Source organism: Bubalus kerabau, chromosome 1, assembly GCF_029407905.1.
Source record: "Bubalus kerabau isolate K-KA32 ecotype Philippines breed swamp buffalo chromosome 1, PCC_UOA_SB_1v2, whole genome shotgun sequence".
Classification (NCBI taxonomy): Eukaryota; Metazoa; Chordata; class Mammalia; order Artiodactyla; family Bovidae; genus Bubalus; species Bubalus kerabau.
Genome location: NC_073624.1, coordinates 277483072 through 277503153, shown reverse-complemented (window position 1 = coordinate 277503153; position 20082 = coordinate 277483072). Strand labels below are relative to the sequence as shown.

The window sequence follows — 20082 nt, the reverse complement described above, 5'->3', positions numbered from 1 at the left end:
TTTTTATTCCCTTTTTAATGGGGCTTTCCTCGTGGCTCAGCAGGTCAAGAATCTGCCTGCAATGTGGGAGACCTGGGTTCCATCCCTGGCTTGGGAAGATCCCCTGGAGAAGAGGAAGGCTCCCCGCTTCAGTATTCTGGCCTGGGGAACTCTCCAGGGAGCTGTATTAGTTCATGGGGTTGCAAAGAGTTACAATCTATTGCAGTAATCATTTCACAACAGACATAAACCATCATGTTATATATACCTTAAATCTATATAGCGATGTATGTCAATGATATCTCAATAAGACTCTGGGGGGCAGGGAGAAGAAAAGACCCACCTACACGGCCAGATAACTCCAGGAAAGCCCAAGAACTGGAGAAAGCTAAATGAAGGAAAGGGAGAGGGCACTGAAACAGGAGGATCGGTTCAGGCTGCATAAGGAACAGCCAGAATTCTAGGGTCTATTGCTCAGCCCACAGACAGGCAACTATTCCTCCACCACAGCAGACAGAAACAAACAGAAAAAATTAACCAGAGAGCCTCTGGATGCAGAGACACCAGGCAGCTTACCAAACCAGGAGGATTAACTAAAACATGACTCTCTGAACACCCAATCTACTTTCTCTACATATTCCCGTAACAGAGTAGTCTAACAAAATACAGGACACCAGGTAAATTTGAATAGCGGACAAAAAATAGTCTTTAGTGTATGCATCCCTGGAGGAGGAAATGGCAGCCCACTCCAGTGTTCATGCCTGGAGAATCCCACAGACAGAGGAGCCTGGCAGGCTACAGTCCACGGGGTCGCAAAGAGTGAGACACGACTGAGCGACTGAGCACTCCCAGGCTATGCATTTCTCATTATTGCATGCAGATTTAACTGGTGATCTATATTTTAATTTGCTACATCCAGCAACCCTACCTTCAGACTAGAACCTAGAGAAATGTTCTTCAGGGAACCTCACTGGCCCAGGAAAGGAAGTTAGATATTCACATTAGGAGTTCTCAGAGAAATCAAAGATCCTTCCCAGATCACACACACCACACACACAATCCCCATAAGAAACACAGCTTCCTCTACAATCTACTCAGATCTTAAGACCCGTGAGTGCAAGAAACACACTAATTCTAACTTTCTGAAGTAAAATAAAATTTTCTTAACTTTGAATAAATACAGTGAAATGTGAAGACAATGGAAACAGAGCAAAAATCCAAGAACTATTAAGGTGTGTAATATTTCACCTTTAATGCCTTCAAAGGATAATGAGCAGTACCATATGGACCTTTATTTTTATAGCCCTCAATTTTTAATGTTATATATTTTATAAAATGAATAATAATAATATAATCTTTAAGTTAAAAAACCATATTGTTTATTCAAAGAATTTTATGTGTCATTAAATCATCAGTATATTAGCATTTTAGTGATGAAACGGTAGCAAAGAACACCTACACATTACAACACTCCATGGGACCGCACTAATAACTCACAGAAGAATTCAAGGAAGGCGGGTTATAAAGAGTTTGTGCCAAAAGGATAAACAGCAGGGCGCAAGGGACCCAAGGAAGTAGGGTACTTAAGAAAATAAAATTTTAAGAAGGGTTCTCAAAGCTGACTAATCATTAGAATAATCTGGACATCTATTGGGGAAAAAAAGATTTCAAAGCTCAAAAATTTCAGACCTAATGTCCAGAATATTGGGAGACGGACCCAATCTCACAGTTTCTGAAACTTTCCCCAGGCGATTCTGATAGTCAGCAGGAGTTTGGAACCACTGCTTTAGAATTCTGACTTAGGTGTGCTTATTCAATAGTATTATCTATTTGCTTTAAGGACAATTACGAAGCTACAGACGATAAATGATGAAATTATTCTTCTTACCTTGGATACATTGCTGACATAATTCATTTGGATAGTACTTTCCTTATCAACTTGATTACAAAGGTTCTGTAAAGTAGATGCATATTCTTTATCACTTTTTATTCTCAGGGCCATGAATTTCTTCACTGTTTCCAGTAACCGTAATTCCCAGTCTTGCAATTTTAACACAGCTTCGTGTGAATTCTTCAGGTCACTCCCAAACCCCATCTTTGTAAGGCACTGTCTTATCCTCCACACTGCACAACTGAGCCTTCTAATCAGCACATATCTGTGTATGTAAACAAAAGGAAAAGAATCTTAAATCAAAAGCAAATTAATCTGTAAAGCAAAGTTATGGCCCATTTTTTTAGAGTGAAAAAAAAAATCACTATAACTGAATGTTTTTCCCCAAAGATCAGGAACAAGATGAGAATGTCCAATTTCAGCACTTCAACTCAACCTTGTTCTAGTCAGTACAATGAAGGAAATGAAACAATTTCCATTGAAATTGGGAAGGAAGAAATGAAACTATATTTATTTACAGATGATATGACACTGTATCTAGAAAATCCTAAGAAGTACAATTTTACGAGTATTAGAACTAATAAATGAGCTCGGTAATATTACAGGGTACAAGATCAATATACAAATAGCAACTGTATTTCTATACTCTAGCAATGACCAATCTGAAAATAAAACTTAAAAACAATTCCATTTACAATAGCATCAAAAAGAATAAAATATTTAGGAATAAATTTTGCAAAATAAACACAAAACTTTACTCTTAAAATTATAAAACATTGTTGAAAAATGCAAAGAAAACCTAAATAAATGGAAAGACTCATGTTAATGGATCCAAAAGACTTAATATTGTTAAACAGGCAAGCCTGTTCAATTTGATCTACCAATTTAACTCAATCCACAGTAAAATCTAAGCTAGCTTTTTTTTTTTTTTTTTTTGCAGAAATTGATAAACTAATCCTAAAATTTACTTAGATATGCAAGGGAGCCAAAACAGTCGACCAAACAAAAAACCAAAACACCATGAAGAAAAAGAACAGAGTTGGAGGACTCAGAATTCAGTGCCATGTCTATTCAACGGAGGAAAAAAAAAGTCTTCTCTACTACAGATGCTGGGACAATTGAATTCCACATGCAAAAGACTTCAGCAGGATGCCTCCTTAGACCATACACAAAAAAAATTAACTCGAAAGAAATCACAGATTCAAATAGAGCTAAAACTGTAAAACTCCCAGAAGAAAATAAAGCAGTAAATCCATGACCTTGGCTCAGACAATGGCTTCTAGATATGATACCAAAAGTACAAGAAACAAAATAAAAATATATAAATTTGGTTTCATCAAAATTAAAAACTTCTGTACTTCAAAGGCCAACATCAAGTAAGTGATAATGCCACAGAACGGGAGAAAATATTTACAAATTACATATCTGATAAGCAGCATCTACCTGGATTATACAAAGATTTCTTAACATCAGTAACAACATAACAAACTAATTAACATGGGCAAAAGACAGATATGACTAGACATTTCTCCAAATAAAATTTATAGATGCCCACTGCTGCTGCTGCTGCTAAGTCGCTTCAGCCGTGTCCGACTCTGTGCGACCCCATACGGCAGCCCAGCAGGCTCGCCCGTCCCTGGGATTCTCCAGGCAAGAACCCTGGAGTGGGCTGCTCTTTCCTTCTCCCACATGAAAAGATGCTTAGTTTCGCTGGCCATTAGGAAAATGCCGATCAAAACCACAATGAGATATCATTGCGTATCACTAAGATGTCTATAACAAAAACATAGATAATATCAGATGTTGGAGACTGGGAAGAAATCAGAACCATCATATGTTGGTGGTATACATTTAAAATAGGCAGTTCCTCAAAAATTAAACACAGAGTTATCATATATGACCAAGAAATTCCACTCTTAGGCATATACTCAAGAGAAATAAAAACATATGCCCACACAAAAACATGTATATGAATATCTGCCAAATAGTCATCAACTGATGAATGGATAAATGAAATATAATGGTATAAGGAAACATTATTTGACAATGAAAAGGAATTGATACAAGGTACGGCATGGATAAACCTCGCAAACATGCTATGTGAAGAAGTCAAACACAAAAGACTGACATGCTGTCCTGTCTTCTTACATGAAATGTCTGAAATCTACCTTTATAGACATAAATCAGACTAGTATTTGACTAAAGCTGGCAAATGTGGGAAGAAGTGAAGGGCGACTGCTAACGGGTAATGGATTTCCTTTTGTGGTGAGGAGAGGCTCCGAAATTGATTGTGGCAATGGCTGCACAAGTCTGTGAACAATAAAAGCCACTGAATTGTACAATTTAAATGGGTGAATTATTCAGCATGTGAGTTACATCTCAAAGTTGTTTAAAAAATCACTAGAGCATAACTTATAATCATCTAAAGGTCAGTGGGGCTTCCCTGATGGCTTAAGGACACTTCTTAAGGATGCTCTTCCACAGAAGCAATCACCACTGAGGAGTCTGTGTCTTGGTTAACACCGCCATTTATTAGGAAATGTAGAATAGTTAATGGGCTTCCCTGGTGGCTCAGCTAGTAAAGAATCTGCCTGCAATGCAGGAGACCCCGGTTCAATTCCTGGGTCAGGAAGATCCCCTGGAGAAGAGATAGGCTACCCACTCCAGTATTCTTGGGCTTCCCTGGTGTCCAGATGGCAAGGAATCCGCCTGCAAGTGGGAGGCTTGGGTTCAATCCCTGGGTTGGGAAGATCCCCTGGAGGAGGGCATGGCAACCCACTGCAGTATTCTTGCCTGGAGAATCCCCATGGACAAAGGGGCCTGGCAGGTTACAGTCCATGGGGTCACAAAGAGTCAGACACAACTGACTGACTAAGCCCAAAGGTCAATTATCAGAAAATTACCCCAAATCTATTCCTACTTGTTTGATATAAATCCCAAGAACTATAATAGAATTTATTTTCCCCTCCAGCCTCCTAGAATTTCAGGCAGTGAATGTTTCAGGGTCAGTTATAAGAAAGAAATAAAACACATCTTTAATTTTTAGGTCTGGCTCATATCAGAAGTCAATTTAATTGAGCTGAAATCCTCTAGGCTAATCAGAAAAAAGAGATTTTTCGCTCTAACCTCAGTGATACACATTTAAAATGATAAAACTGTGACTTTTCCAAATAGGAAGCAAATTTCAATCTTCTCCCAACTGAAAACTGTTTAGTTTTATACTCAAATAAGTCAGCGGGGGTGGGCGGGTAGGAGGGAAAGATGGTGGGAAAATATACTTCATCAAGGTTTCCAAAGTAGCAACCAGGACACTAAATGGACCTTAACATAAATAAGCCAATACAAGTAACTGACTTATCCACTTTAATATCAAGTAGGAGAATTCCAGGGGCTTCCCTGGTAGCTCAGTTGGTAAAGAATCTGCCTGCAATGCAGGAGATCCCAGTTCGATTCCTGGGATGGCAAGATCTCCTGGAGAAGGGATAGGCTACCCAATTCAGTATTCATGGGCTTCCCTGGTGGCTCAGACAGTAAAGAATCCATTTGCAATGTGGGAGACATGGGTTCGATCCCTGGGTTTCGATGATCCCCTGGAGCAGGGCATGGCAACCCACACCAGTATTCTTGCCTGGAGAATCTCATGGACAGAGGAGCCTGGCGGGCTACAGTCCATGGGGTGACAAAGAGTCGGACATGACTGAGCAACTAAGCACACCACAGGATAATTCCAGTCTTTTCACTTTGTACACAGTAGCTTAAAAACTGTATCAAAAAATTTTTTTGATAAAAAAGAAAATTTTTCCATTATTTTACGTATAGCTCAACTAAATCTCAGTGAAGACATAGTCTATCTCATACCACATTTTCAATGGAAGAATAAGAAACATTTTTTTTCCAGACAAAGAAAGGTGAAACATTTTGCTTTTTTAAGAAACTATTTCTGAGACTGTGGTTCATTTTATTCTGTAACTTAAAATAAATATCACTTCTGCTTCTAAATGCATCTAGCTGTGGTCTAAGCTTTGACAATAATTTTTTTCTCTCATTATTAGGAATTTCAAAAGAATGATGAAGAGCTTAGATGAATAAAAATGGAAACAGAATCTGGCAGCTGAGACATACTCCAGCCCACACGGAGGGCTTGCTTATCTACACCAACATTCTAGGTCAGGGCAAATATAAAAGGATTCAAAGTATGGTACCATTCCTTGAAGAATGACAAGTAAAGAATTTTTTAAACAACTCCATAATTAACTGATTATGTCTAATTATTAAATTAGTAGAGATGATAAACGGTTTAGGAATTAAAGGAAATGGTATCCGAAAGATAATTATTCCATAGATGTCAAACAATGTATGTAAGACTATTCAGTTCAGTAGTGTTTAGAATTTTTTTTTAATTTTATTTTATTTTTAAACCTCAAACACTGTATTAGTTTTGCCAAACATCAAAACGAATTCGCCACAGGTATACATGTGTGAATTTTTTTAAAAACTGTAAATATTAATTAAAAGGAATTGACTACGTAAATTACAATCAAAGCTACTACATTTGATTGTAACTGAGAAACCGTTTGAAGGGAGTACCATTCAAATCTGGCCTATGTGAATTTGTTCAGGATTCAGTCTTCACAACTGTATGTGGTGGACGTGATCGTGGCACATGCGTCCAGTGGAGTACCATTCAGCCCTAACACAAAAAATGAGAAAATCCGCATGTGGATCTGGAGCCATCATCAAGAGCTATTACCAGAAAAAAGTAAGATACAGAACTAGGTTTGTTTACATTGTACAAAAAGAAAGCAGAAAAATAGAAATTAAATGTACTTGTAAGTGCACAAAATATTTCTAGAAGAACACACAGCGGCTGGGACACAGGAATGAGAGGAGACTTTCATCATATGCCCTTCTGAACGTCTGAAGTTTGTTTTAAGTGAACATACTGATACACAAAAATTAATGAATTAAAGAATTTTTGCAAGAATCCTTCAAGCTAAGTGTCAACAGTACAAGAACCAAGAACTTCCAAATGTAGAAGGTAGGTTTAGAAAAGGCAAGGGAAATAGAGATCAAACTGCCAACATCCAGTAGATCATAGAAAAGGCAAAGGAATTCCAAAAAAACTTCTGTTTCATTGACTACACTAAAGCCTTTGACAGCGTAGATCACAACAAACTGAAAAATTCATAAAAGTGATGGGAATACCAGACCACCTTACATGCCTACTGAGAAACCTGTATGCAGGTCAAGAAGCAACAGTTAGAACCGGACATACAACAATGGATTGGTTCCGAAAGGAGTATGTCAAGGCTGTATATTGTCACCCTGCTTATTTAACTTTTATGCAGAGTACATCATGAGAAATGCTGGGCTAGATGAAGTACAAGCTGGAATCAAGATTGCTGTGATAAATATCAATAACCTCAAATATGCAGATAACACTACCCTAATGACAGAAAGTGAAGAGGAATTAAAGAGTATCTTGACAAGGGTGAAAGAGGAGAGTGAAAAAGTTGGCTTAAAACTCAACATTCAAAAAACTAAGATCATGGTAAGTGGTCCCATCACTTCATGGCAAAGATGGGGAAAAAATAAAAACAGTGACAGTCTTCATATGTTGGGGCTCCAAAATCACTACAGATGGTGACCAGCCACGAAATTAAAAGACGCTTGCTCCTTGGATAAAAAACTATGACAAACCTAGACAGCATATTACAAAGCAGAGACATCACTGTGTCAACAAATTTCCATACAATTAAAGCTATGCTTTTTCCAGTAGTCGTGTACAGATGTGAGAGTTGGATCATAAAGAAGGCTGAGCACTGAAGAACTGATGCTTTTGAACTGTGGTGTTGGAGAAGAGTCTTGAGAGTCCCTTGGACTGCAAGGAGATCCAACCAGTCCATCCTAAAGGAAATCAACCCTGAATAGTCATTGGAAGGACTGATGCCGAAGCTGAAACTCCAATACTTTGGACACCTGATGCGAAGAACTGACTAATTTGAAAAGACCCTGATGCTGGGAAAGATTGAAGGCGGGAGAAGGGGACGACAGAGGATGAGATGGTTGGGTGGCGTCACCAACTCGATGGACATGGGTTTGAGCTTAATGCGGGAGACAGTAGAGGACAGGGAGGCCTGGTGTGCTGCAGCCATGGGGTGGCAAAGAGCAGGACACGACTGAGCAACTGAACAACAACCCAAAAAGGTTTGATGAGAAAGAGAAAAAAACTAATGAAAGCTGGAGTAACCCAGGAAAGTTTCCTAGAAATGGCAAGATACGAGCTAAGATTTGAATAATCATGATTTAGATTATAAAAGATCAAAAAGGAAATGTATTTCAGGAAGCAATATAGAGAAAATAAGTGAATAGGGGTGAAGTAAGAAAGAAATGTCTCCAAAATCGAGCTGAATGTTGCAAACAGTGGCATGCCGATTGATCTCTTGCTCTTCTAAAGTTAAGGAGACTAATGAGGCTCCAACCCCTTTAGTCACTGGTGTTAAGGCAAAACGGCAAAGTCAGGAACGTGAGGTATTCAATGAGTAACTTGCTGGTGCTAGTTATACAAGTGCGTTCGGTTTGAAAAATTTCCTAAAGCTCAGCCTCTGTGATTTGTGTACTTTTCTATATGTATGTTACAGTTAATTAAAAGAGAGAAATACAGATTTTAATATGGAAGCTAGGTATAAAATAGATTGATGAGAGCAAAAATATAAAAAAAGACATAAGAAGGAAAATTAATAAGTCATTATAGCTATACAGCTTGAGAAATGAGGATCTATCATTGACAATGTCAGTGAGAGGTAAAAAGGTACCAGGCTTGACCTGATAAATGGATTTAAGGAAGAGACAGATGATACAGGACAAGTTTAAGACTTTTATAAGAAATGAAGATAATGTCAAAAGAAATGGAAGAATGAGAATATGGAGCTACTTTAAAGAAAACACCTTCATTTCAGCAGGAAATAAATGCTTAGGTAAAGCATCAAGGCTAAAAGATACAAATCTGAGAGTCAAGTGCTTAAAAGTGATCAAACTAAGACTGAATGTTGACAGAAAAGCAGATCATTAAGGACAAAGCCCATGAGAATCTGTCAGTGGAGGAACTGGAGGAAAAAAGCCAAAGGGTAGAAATTAGGTAGGCAGAAGAATAAAAGAGGTTTGACAGTTACAGACACTGAGATTTAAAAAAAAAAGAAGTTGTTAGCAATGTCAAATGTCAGAGAGAGAGATGAAAACTGCAGAAAGTCATTATTAGAATTTTCAGGTAAAGCCATCATAGTAAAAGAAGTACTTCAGAAGCTCCTACTGCCAATAACAAAAAGAACAACAGATTGTTAAGGAAAAAAACAAAAATTTAAACACACCATCAGCAAGTAAAGGAGTACAACTTCACGCCACAAGCTTCACTACACAGTTTCAAAGAGAAAAAAAGGGAAAGTCCTGGCACTCTAGGCAGCATGCAAATGTGCCCCAAAACTACCCAACTTCTAGAAGAAATCCTGAGGAGGAAGAAGTAACAAAATCCTGAGAAGTCACACTGGATACCCCAACATGTAAAGAGGCAGCAGAGACCAAATAGGCCCACCAAGGGAAAAATCAAGAGAGCAAAGAAGCAAGCTTCTCTGGACCAAGACAGGACCTCAGAAAAAATGCAAGGAGGGCAGCCCTGCCTTGCCATTTTCCAGGGCCCTGTGAAGAACTGGTGGATGAGGTGAAACCCAGGAGCGCAGGATGGTTAGTGGACTCTCAGGAGACAGAGAGTCTCTCAGGGCTCCAGACAAGGCCAAACTCAGTCCCAGCCCATACCACCCCAGCCCTCGATCACCAGGCTTGTATCACAAATAAGCCAAAATCAAAAGTAAGACCTTTTAATCTCACGGACAGAAAAGTATAGTGTGCTACAGACCACGGGCTGCAAAGAGCTGAACACAACTGAGCGACTGAGCACGCAAAAGGAAAGCCTGGCTTCTGATCCAGGTAACGTGGCAGAGGCCATCTTTCCCAGGTCCGCCCCACAGAACACAGCTGTCAACACTGGGAATAGCAAAAGGGACAACCAAAGAAGAACTCTGAAAAGTCGGGGGAAAGGAGGTAGAGTCCTTTGGCCCCATGCCTGGGAGAACGGCAGAGGCAGAGGCAGGGTATCCTGGGCTCCCTCACCCAACAGGAGAAGGTGGTCAGTCCCTGGCTGCCCACCCGCTCATCTGGGAACAAAAGGCCGTCGGTGAAGGCCAGCTCCCCCGGGATGCCACGGGGGTCCCTCTGGCAACATGGAGCCAGCCAGCACCAGCAAGACAGACAGACGGCGAGCCTCCTCAAAAATGAACAGCCAAGAGAGGCAGTCTCCTTCCCATCAGGGCCTAAGAATCCCCCTTTCGGCCAAGAGAAAGGGAACGCGGCAGGAAGAACCAGCAATGGGGACCCGGCCACAGCAAGAGCCCACAGCAGTCCTCTCCGCCCCGCAGGCCCCAGGCTCTCCTGCCCCCAGAAACTCTGGAGCCGGTGCACGGAACTGGCCAGAGGGCTGAGCTGCAGTAGGAGGTCCGTCCAGGAAGCCCCTGTTCCCTGCGAGGCTAGGGTGCTCCTCTCCTGCCCAGAGGTGGCAGGGTAGTGAGGGGCACAGGGAGGAAACCCGATCTCACCCCTTCCCTAACCAACCAACAGCCAGCAGCTCAGCCCAAGAAGAACGTCCTCTACTCCCTCAAGCAGCACCAGCAAGGACCAGCGGGAGCCCTCGTGACACCAGATCAAGCAAATGGAAATAACAGCATGAAGACCCTGAAAACGAGCTGTCGCTGGAACCACAGCCCACAAGAACAGGCCAACGACCGCATGCTAAATCTAAACACTGATGGACTGCCTGTAAAAATAAAAGATTGAAACAGGCCCCAGCGTCTCCTAACCTAACAGACAAAACATTGAGGCTTCAGTTGAAACTCACGTGTCGTATCAAGAACCAAGAAAAAAAATTACAGTTGAAACAAGACAAACAACTAATACCAACATCAAGATGAATCAGATATTGGAATTATCAGAAGAGGATTTTTAAATCAAACACCATAAGAAACTCTTCCACAATCAGTTATAAATTCTCTTAAAACAAATGCAAAACAACAGTTATAAATTCCCTTAAAACAACTGTAAAAATAGGAAATCTAAGCAAAAAATAGAAGAAATTTTTTAAATATATGGACATTATAGAAATTAAAAATGCAATAACGGGAATAAAAAACCTCACTAGATGGGCTCAGGAGTAGACAAGAGAGGATACAGTGAATGTAAGAATACAGGAATAGAATTCAATCAATCCGAACAGAAAGAGAAGACAAACAGAAAATAAGAATAATAATAAAGCCTTGGGGACCTGTGGGACAATAACAAAGACCCAACATTTGGGGACCTTCCCTGGCATTGACGTGGCTAAGACTCCACACTTCCACCATAGGGGGTGAGGGTTCAATTTCTGGTGGGAGAATAAGATCCCGTATGCCATGCAGCCAAAAAATAAGTAATATTCTAAAGTCTTAAAAAAATGACCCAACATTTGTATCATCTTGAGTTCCAGAAGAAGAGGAGGCAGTAGGGCTGAAAGAGTATTCAAAGAAATATGTGATTCTTCACAAGTCAGAAATCACAACAGTGTTTTATCAGTAGAGGACAGACAACAGATCGAAAGGAGGGAACTCAAAAACAGACCCACACAAACATGTTCAACTGTTTTTAGACAAAGGTCCAGAAGCAAGTCAGCAAAAGAAAACAAGCCTTTTTAATAATGACACTGAAGCAACTAGTTAACTATAGGCTAAATAAAAGGGAAAAAAATGAACCCTGACCTAACACCATACACAAAAATTAATTCAAAAGAATCATAAACTTAAACACAAAACTGCAAAACTTTCAGAAAAAAGAAAACAGAAGCAAAATCTTCAGGATCTTAACCTAGGCAGAGTTCTTAGACTTCAAACAAAACACACAATCCAAAAAAGGAAAAAATTGATAAACTGGGCTCATCAAAAGTAAAAAGGTTGCCCTGTGAAAGTACATGTGAAGATGAGAAAAAGACAAGCCATAGACTGGGAGAAAATTGTGCAAACCACGTATCTGACAGAGAACTAGTACCTAGAATTCATAATATCTCTCAAAATTTAACATTTAAAAACAACAATCCAACAAGAAAATGAGAAGACGACAGACATTTCACAGAAGAGGGTATAAAAATGGCAAATGAACACATGAAAGGGTGTTCAACATAAGCCATCCCCTGGGGAAATGCAGTCAAACCACAATGAGATACACTCCACACCTATCAGAATGGCTAAATAAAACATGGCAAGACCAAATGCCTGTATGGATATGGAAAAACTGGGTCACTGATTTGCTACTGGTCAGCAGACAAGAAGTGGTACAGCCACTCCAGCTTCTGATCAAACTTTAATTCAGCACCGTATGACCCAGCCATTGCACTCTTGGGCATTTATGCACAGAAATGAAAATACACATCCACACAAAACCTGTACCCAAGTGTCCACAGCAGCTCCATCTGGAAAAGCCAAAAGCTGGAATCGGCACAGAGACCCTTCAACAGGTGAATGCATACCGTGGACTACTACCCACGTTAAAGGGGAGTAATCTCTTAACACAGAGAGCAACTTGGATGAATCTCTAGAATCCTGGTGAACAAAAAAGTCAACCCGACAGTTATATACTCTATGATTCCATTTATATAACATTCTTGAAGTGAAAAATCTTGGGAAAACAACAGATTAGGGGTTTAGAGTTTCGAGTTTGAGCCATGGTTTAGGGTTTAGAGTAAGCGTGGTTACAGAAGGAGAATACCAAGGGCACCAGAAGTACTGTTGGAGCTGTTCAGTACTTGGTGGAAGTGGCGGACACGTCAGTCTAGACTGGTAATAAAATACTACAGAGCTTAATATACACACAGCAAAGGAGTGCAATTAAAACTGGAGAAATATATGAATAAGGTCAGTGCATTATGTCAATGTTAATATGCTGGTTGTCATAGTTTTACTAAATTTTACTAAGAGGGGAAATGGGACCAAATGTAAAGGGACTATTATTTCATATGATTGCATATTAATCTACAATTACCTTCAAAGTTTTTAAAAAAGTAATGCCGGACCTCAAACTATTGGTTGGGGGAAGAACAATAACGTGGAGAGCATGTCACAAACTTAGGTACTTTCTTCCACAAGTCATAGGGCAGAGATGCCTATGTCAACCACAAAGAAGGCGAAAAAAGAAAAATATAAGGAAATTATACAGTCATGTTGCAGACAAAAATTACGAAGAAAGACAGAGCATAGGTGGGGGTATAATACAGACTTCTTTGTAATCTAAGTTCCGACTGGGCAAGGAATAACCCTGCTCTCTTCCCTCACTAAGCTCTTCACTGCTTGAAACTGTGCCTTGCGTGCTGTCTGCTGCTGCTGCTGCTAAGTCACTTCAGTCGTGTCCGACTCTGTGTGACCCCATAGACAGCAGCCCACCAGGCTCCCCCGTCCCTGGGATTCTCCAGGCAAGAACACTGGAGTGGGTTGCCATTTCCTTCTCCAATGCATGAAAGGGAAAAGTGAAAGTGAAGTCGCTCAGTCGTGTCCAACTTTTAGCGGCCCCGTGGACTGCAGCCTACCAGCCTCCTCCGTCCATGGGATTTGCCAGGCAAGAGTACTGGAGTGGGGTGCCAATGCCTTGCATAGTACACAATAAAAATCTGGTACATGAACTAACTGGTTGCGTCTCCCCTGCCTTATACACACATCTCCACATGCCCTACAATCCACACTTAGCCCTCTTAATTCTTTAGGATACTCAGTGATTCTAGATATTAATTCTATCATTACTTGTAATACTAAGAATTACGTTTACAACCCTGATCTATACTATAGGTTAGAATTCAAATCCCTTTGCCTGGTAATCCAAGATGGTCTCAGATCGCCTTCCACCCTCAAAAGCAGCACCACAACTTACTATCTATGGTCTCTGAATGTCTCACAATCATACCTCTCTGCCTTTGGAGATGTTCTTCCTTCAGTCTAAATGTTTTGTCCCTTGTCCAGCTGGAGAATTACCAACAACTAAATTGTAAAGCCATTTTTCTCTGTGAAACCTTCTCTGACCATCCTTACAACCATCACTACCCAGGACAATTTAGGTGTTCCTTTTTCTCAGCTCTCAGGGATCATGTATGCACATGTGATTAATATAACACTTCTCACAATATAATTATTTATTCAGGTGTATCTCTCCCATCATACTATGATCTACATGAAAATAAGAATATTACATATTTTCATCTTTCTATCACGGGGGCTAATATTACTACCCATATGCAATAGGCATTCAATTTATCAAATAATTGCAAGAGCGAATTCATTTTTTAAAAAGATTTATAAATGAGATTTTAAAACAAAAATTCCTATAATTTAGTGGATACTAAGCACAAATCGGGGCTTCCCTGGTAGTTAAGTCATGAAAGAATCTACCTGCAAGGCAGAAGACTCAAGTTTGATACCTGGGTTGGGACGATCCCATGAAGAAGGAAATGGCAACCCACTCCAGTATTCACGCCTGGAGAATCCCACGGACAGAGGAGCCTGGTGGGCTGCAGGCAGGGTGTCACAGGAGTCGGACACGACTTAGCAACTAAACCACCACCAACTACAAGTCAGGCAGAAATAGAGTAATATACAAAAGGACATGCATGTTATTAGCAAAGATGTTCATTTTAAAATACCATCTTTTTAAAAGGTAAAACTAATAAAAATCCTAAAAAACTACTGACTTTTAGACTTATTTAAATCTTTCTTATTTAATGGTATTCAGTTTGGTATTTAGGATAGAGTAAGTTACCTCGAATTTTCAATTCACCATAAATAGTGATTAAAGACTTTAAAAGAACCATTAAAAGTTGCCATATTTTCAAAAATTAGAATTTCATTCTGTATAAAATACATCTATAAATATATACTGCTTAGACAAAAACTGACATTATTAAACAGCAAACTATGAAATATCTAGTTTCTTTGGGAGGACAATGGAATTCCAATGGCATATTTTATAAGGATGTATGTAAGTATCTAAAATGCCTCCTGATTTTCAACTTTTGGCTTCACAACTGGCAATTTTTTTTTTTTACATCCTCCAAATACACAGATGAAAATAATGTTTTTATATAGCATAAGGAAACTTTAATCTGTATTTAATACTTCCTTTGAAGTAAGGGGAATTTATTTTAACACAGATGGTATATTGTAGTCAAAAATATTTCCTTAAATATTTCCTTTCTTAACACTGAAAAAAAATCAAATATACCATGGAAGATATGCTTATTTAGAAAAATCAAAAGATAAGTGAATAAAAGCTGTGTAAAGAATCAGGAAGCCTTTCATTCTTCACCCAAGACAGATGTTCACAAGCTAGAAGAAATTTAACAGAGTTTGAATCTATAATCCTTAATTAATAAAACCCATCAAATCAGTTTATGGTTCAAGTTACTTTATCAGAATGTTTGCTCATTGATAAAGACTATAAAACCATTAACCGAAGAACAAAAATAATTACTTAACGGTATTTCTTACCTTTCATATGCTTCAATACTGACAGAAGTCAGACTATTTAAGCAGAATTTAAAGCTGCTTGCAGTAAGACAGAAAAAAAGGTCACAAAAAGCCACCGAGTGTGCAAGTAAGAACCACAGTCACAAACCAAAAGCTGACCTCACGTGAATACAGAACAGGGTGCTTGTTCAGAATCAGTTAAGCAGGCAGAAATGAATGGTCACCAGACTTTAACTACAAAGACAACATCATTCATTACCAGTTAATATATACTGACCTTGACTGCCTTTCAGATATGGATCCTAAAACTTCTCCTACACTTTCCTTATTTCAAAGTGTCGCTTTAGATTAATTCAAAATAAACGGTGCTTTTTTTCTTGCTGGCTTTTAAACTTGTCTAATTGTTTCCTGGTTTTTTAATTGCAGTATAACTGCTTTACAATGTTGTCAGTTTTTGCTCTACAAGGTGAATCAGCTATGTACAGCCCCTCCCTCTGAGCCTCCTCCCACTCCAACCAACCCTTAGGTCACCACAGAGAAGGAGCTGAGCTCCCCGTGTTACACAGCAGCTTTCCACTAGCTATCTATTTTACACACAGTAGTGTATACATGTCAGTGCATCCAATTGAAACTGCAGTAGATTAGCAGACCGCCTACTGGGACAGCGTTAACAGACAATGATGTTTCATTGAGAGAGAATACTGAATAAATTTCTGTTTATTGACTATGCCAAAGCCTTTGACTGTGTGGATCACAATAAACTGTGGAAAATTCTGAAAGAGATGGGAATACCAGACCACCTGACCTGCCTCTTGAGAAACCTATATGCAGGTCAGGAAGCAACAGTTAGAACTGGACATGGAACAACAGACTGGTTCCACATAGGAAAAGGAGTACGTCAAGGCTGTACATTGTCACCCTGCTTATTTAACTTATATGCAGAGTACATCATGAGAAACGCTGGGCTGGAAGAAGCACAAGCTGGAATCAAGATTGCCGGGAGAAATATCAATAACCTCAGATATGCAGATGACGCCACCCTTATGGCAGAAAGTAAAGAGGAACAAAAGAGCCTCTTGATGAAAACGAAAGAGGAAAGTGAAAAAGTTGGCTTAAAGCTCAACATTCAGAAAACTAAGATCATGGCATCTGGTCCCATCATTTCATGGGAAATAGATGGGGAAACAGTGGAAACAGTGTCAGACTTTATTTTTCTGGGCTCCAAAATCATTGCAGATGGTGATTGCAGCCATGAAATTAAAAGACGCCTACTCCTTGGAAGGAAAGTTATGACCAACCTAGATAGCATATTCAAAAGCAGAGACATTACTTTGCCAACAAAGGTCTGTCTAGTCAAGACTATGGTTTTCCCAGTGGTCATGTATGGATATGAGAGCTCGACTGTGAAGAAAGCTGAGCACCAAAGAATTGATGCTTTTGAACTGTGGTGTTGGAGAAGATTCTTGAGAGTCCCTTGGACTGCAAGGAGATCCAACCAGTCCATTCTAAAGGAGACCGGTCCTGGGTGTTCTTTGGAAGGAATGATGCTAAAGCTGAAACTCCGGTACTTTGGCCACCTCATGCGAAGAGTTGACTCATTGGAAAAGACTCTGATGCTGGGAGGGATTGGGGGCAGGAAGAGAAGGGGACGACAGAGGATGAGATGGTTGGATGGCATCACTGACTCGATGGACATGAGTCTGGGTAAACTCTGGGAGTTGGTGATGGACAGGGAGGTCTGGCGTGCTGCGATTCATGGGATCTCAAAGAGTCGGACAGGACTGAGCAACTGAACTGAACTGAATACATTCTGTGTGAGGTTATAAACAAATGAACAAAATGTTCGCTTTGAAATTAACTATTTTTTTTTCATTTTAAAAATGTATTTGAAATACTGATTATTTAAAATTATTTGGGCAGAGCAGGATTATTAACAGATTTTTTGTGTGTGTTTTAAGCTAAACCAACAGGTATTTATTGAGTAATCATGGGAGTGATACTGTTAGGGATGAAAAGATAAATAAAATCCTGGATTACTGCCTTCAAACAAGTTACGATGTATTAAGAACAAATGCAAGGAAGCCTGGCTTTATGGTAAAGAATCCACCCTCCAGGCAGGACGCAGGTTCAATCCCTGGGTTGGGAAGATCCCCTGGAGAAGGAAATGGAAACCCGCGCCAGTATTCTTGCCTGGAAAATCCCATGGACAGAGGAGGCTGGAGGGCTACAGTCCAAGGGGTGGAAAAAGAGCTGGACCTATTTGCCAGCATATTCCTCAGTGCCGGGAATATCAAAATGCATAAAATTATAGCCCCTAGTCTCAAGAAGCTCACCACCTACTAGGCATAACAAACAGGGAAACAAACAAATGCCATATAGGATTAAACCGGTTCACAAACACAGATCGGTTATAAGCTTAGTGGGGATACATCCAGAGACCAACAGCGAAGCCTTCACAGAATATGAAAGCCTGAGGTACAAAGTACCTGAGGTACAGCTGAGCAGAGCACTCAAAAAAAAAACATCATTTCACAATCATAGGTGTGTCGTGCTGTACACCTTAAACTCATACAATGCTGCATATCAATTATATCTCATTAAAGCTAGAAAAACTATCGTTAATTTAAAAAAAGAAAATCCCTGGCAAGCCTTGAGGAATAGTCATGAAAGGAGCGCAAGTACACGCACGTCTCTCTGCAAAGGTGTGCGTAGGAGGCGGCTTTGGAAACACTCCTGGGTTGAAATCCTAACTTAACATGTCATAGCTGAGTAACTGTGCATTTTAATTAACCTCCTAAAAGATCTTATCTTTAAAATAGGGACAGTAATACTGAGTTTGCAGGGTTATTGTGAAGATCAGAAGAGATAAAGTATTTAACATGCAAGGCTTTGGAGAGACATTAAGAAGCAGTCATTGCTAAGAAATTATGAGAGACAGAGCTACACAAAGAACATGGAAGAGCAGGTGATGGAAGAGGGCTCCTTTCTAAACACAAGTCTGAACACAAGCAAAGACAGCAGGTGGGAAAGTGCAGACCACGTGTGTGAACCACGGCTACTCTGAAGGAAAACAGGAACAAAAGGTTAAAAGGATCAAGTATGGCCACACGGCATACAAATCAGTATGTCCTAACTTATAAAAATATAAGTTATCTAGGTTCAGTTCAGTTCAGTCGCTCAGTCATGTCCGACTCTTTGTGACCCCATGGACCGCAGCATGCCAGGCCTCCTTGTCCATCATCAACTCCCGGAGTTCACTCAAACCCATGTCCATTGAGTTGGTGATGCCATCCAACCATCTCATCCTCTGTTGTCCCCTTCTCCTCCTGCCCTCAATCTTTCCCAGCATCAGGGTCTTTTCAAATGTCAGTTCTTCTCATCAGGTGGCCAAAGTATTGGAGTTTCAGCTTCAGCATCAGTCCTTCCAGTGAATATCCAGGACTGATTTGCTTTAGGATGGACTGGCTGGATCTCCTTGCAGTCCAAGGGACTCTCAAGAGTCTTCTCCAACACCACAGTTCAAAAGCATCAATTCTTCAGCGCTCAGCTTTCTTTATGGTCCAACTCTCACATCCATACATGACTACTGGAAAAACCATAGCCTTGACTAGTTATCTAGGTACCTCTTGACTTTTAACTCTTCCTATATGATCAATTATTATAAAAGAGTTCAATTTTCAAATTAAGGCCAATTTTTTTTTCCTTTCAAAGAGTTACAATGTAGGGAGAAATAAAAAATAATTTCTCTCACAGAACGTTTCCGGTTTCCACTGAACAATTTCATCCCTGTTCCATATCCCAGACTCTTGAACCAAAAGTCTCACCCTTCTCTGGTCCCTTATTTTTTTCAGGTTTTATCTGAACCAATTCTAGCTCTAATTTCAACACCTCAACAATACACTGGTCTAAACTGCAGGTCGAACCATTACCATGGTTGCCTAGGGAAGGTATCTGTCTTTTTGCTCAGGGTCTCAATGAAAGACTTTCATCCATTGATTTATTCATCCAATAAGTACTTCTAAAAAATCTACAATATACCAGACGCTGAGTGAGGTCCTGAGCACGGAGATAAGAAAAGTTCTGGCCGCAGCCTTGGGAAGTTTACAAGAAGGAAGAGCTCTAACATCAAACAGTGACTGCTCTAAGGAATCCCTGTACCAAGTGCAGTAAAAACACAGACGAACAACAGAGTCCTGGCTGAAGTAAAAGGAAGGAAAAGCCTTCACAGACAGCCCCAGGACGTTCAGAGCGGTGCTTTCCTCACTGCCACTTTCTTCCTTTCCTCCAACCAAAATATGACTCTTCCCACCTGGAAAATATTGCTAAAATCTTACCTCCTACTTTCTCCCCGCAAATCTCCACTTGTTCCTAAATGCCGTGTAATGCTTAAAGAAAACCAACCAAATCTGTGAAACTCAAAAGCCAGCAAGGAAGGAAGGAAGACAACAGCGACTGCAGGCCAGTCCTACGCAAGCACCAGAGGGAGCAGGTACCGAGGTCTCTTCTCGTGCTTAGCTCTGCTGGCCTCTACGCACTTGCTTATGTATCACCAGCATTTCAGTCTACTTCCCCCTTGAAACTGTGCATTTTTCAAAGATGAAAACGTAGGCTGCTACAGCCTTATAATGCCCA

General features: G+C 40.1%; 1 protein-coding gene across 24 annotated transcripts in view; it reads right to left on the bottom strand.

Annotated features, from left to right (window-relative positions):
- The window catches only part of FER (FER tyrosine kinase), a 464961-nt gene that overhangs the window by 422639 nt on the left and 22240 nt on the right, over window positions 1–20082 (bottom strand). For all 24 annotated transcript variants that reach the window (XR_008709039.1, XR_008709040.1, XR_008709041.1 and 21 more), the window contains one exon: window positions 1868–2135. Coding sequence is in view for 19 of the 24 variants with exons in the window: in XM_055565828.1 (XP_055421803.1) it covers window positions 1868–2074 (207 nt within the window). In the remaining 5 variants the exon portion in view is untranslated. The remainder of the gene's footprint in view (window positions 1–1867; window positions 2136–20082) is intronic.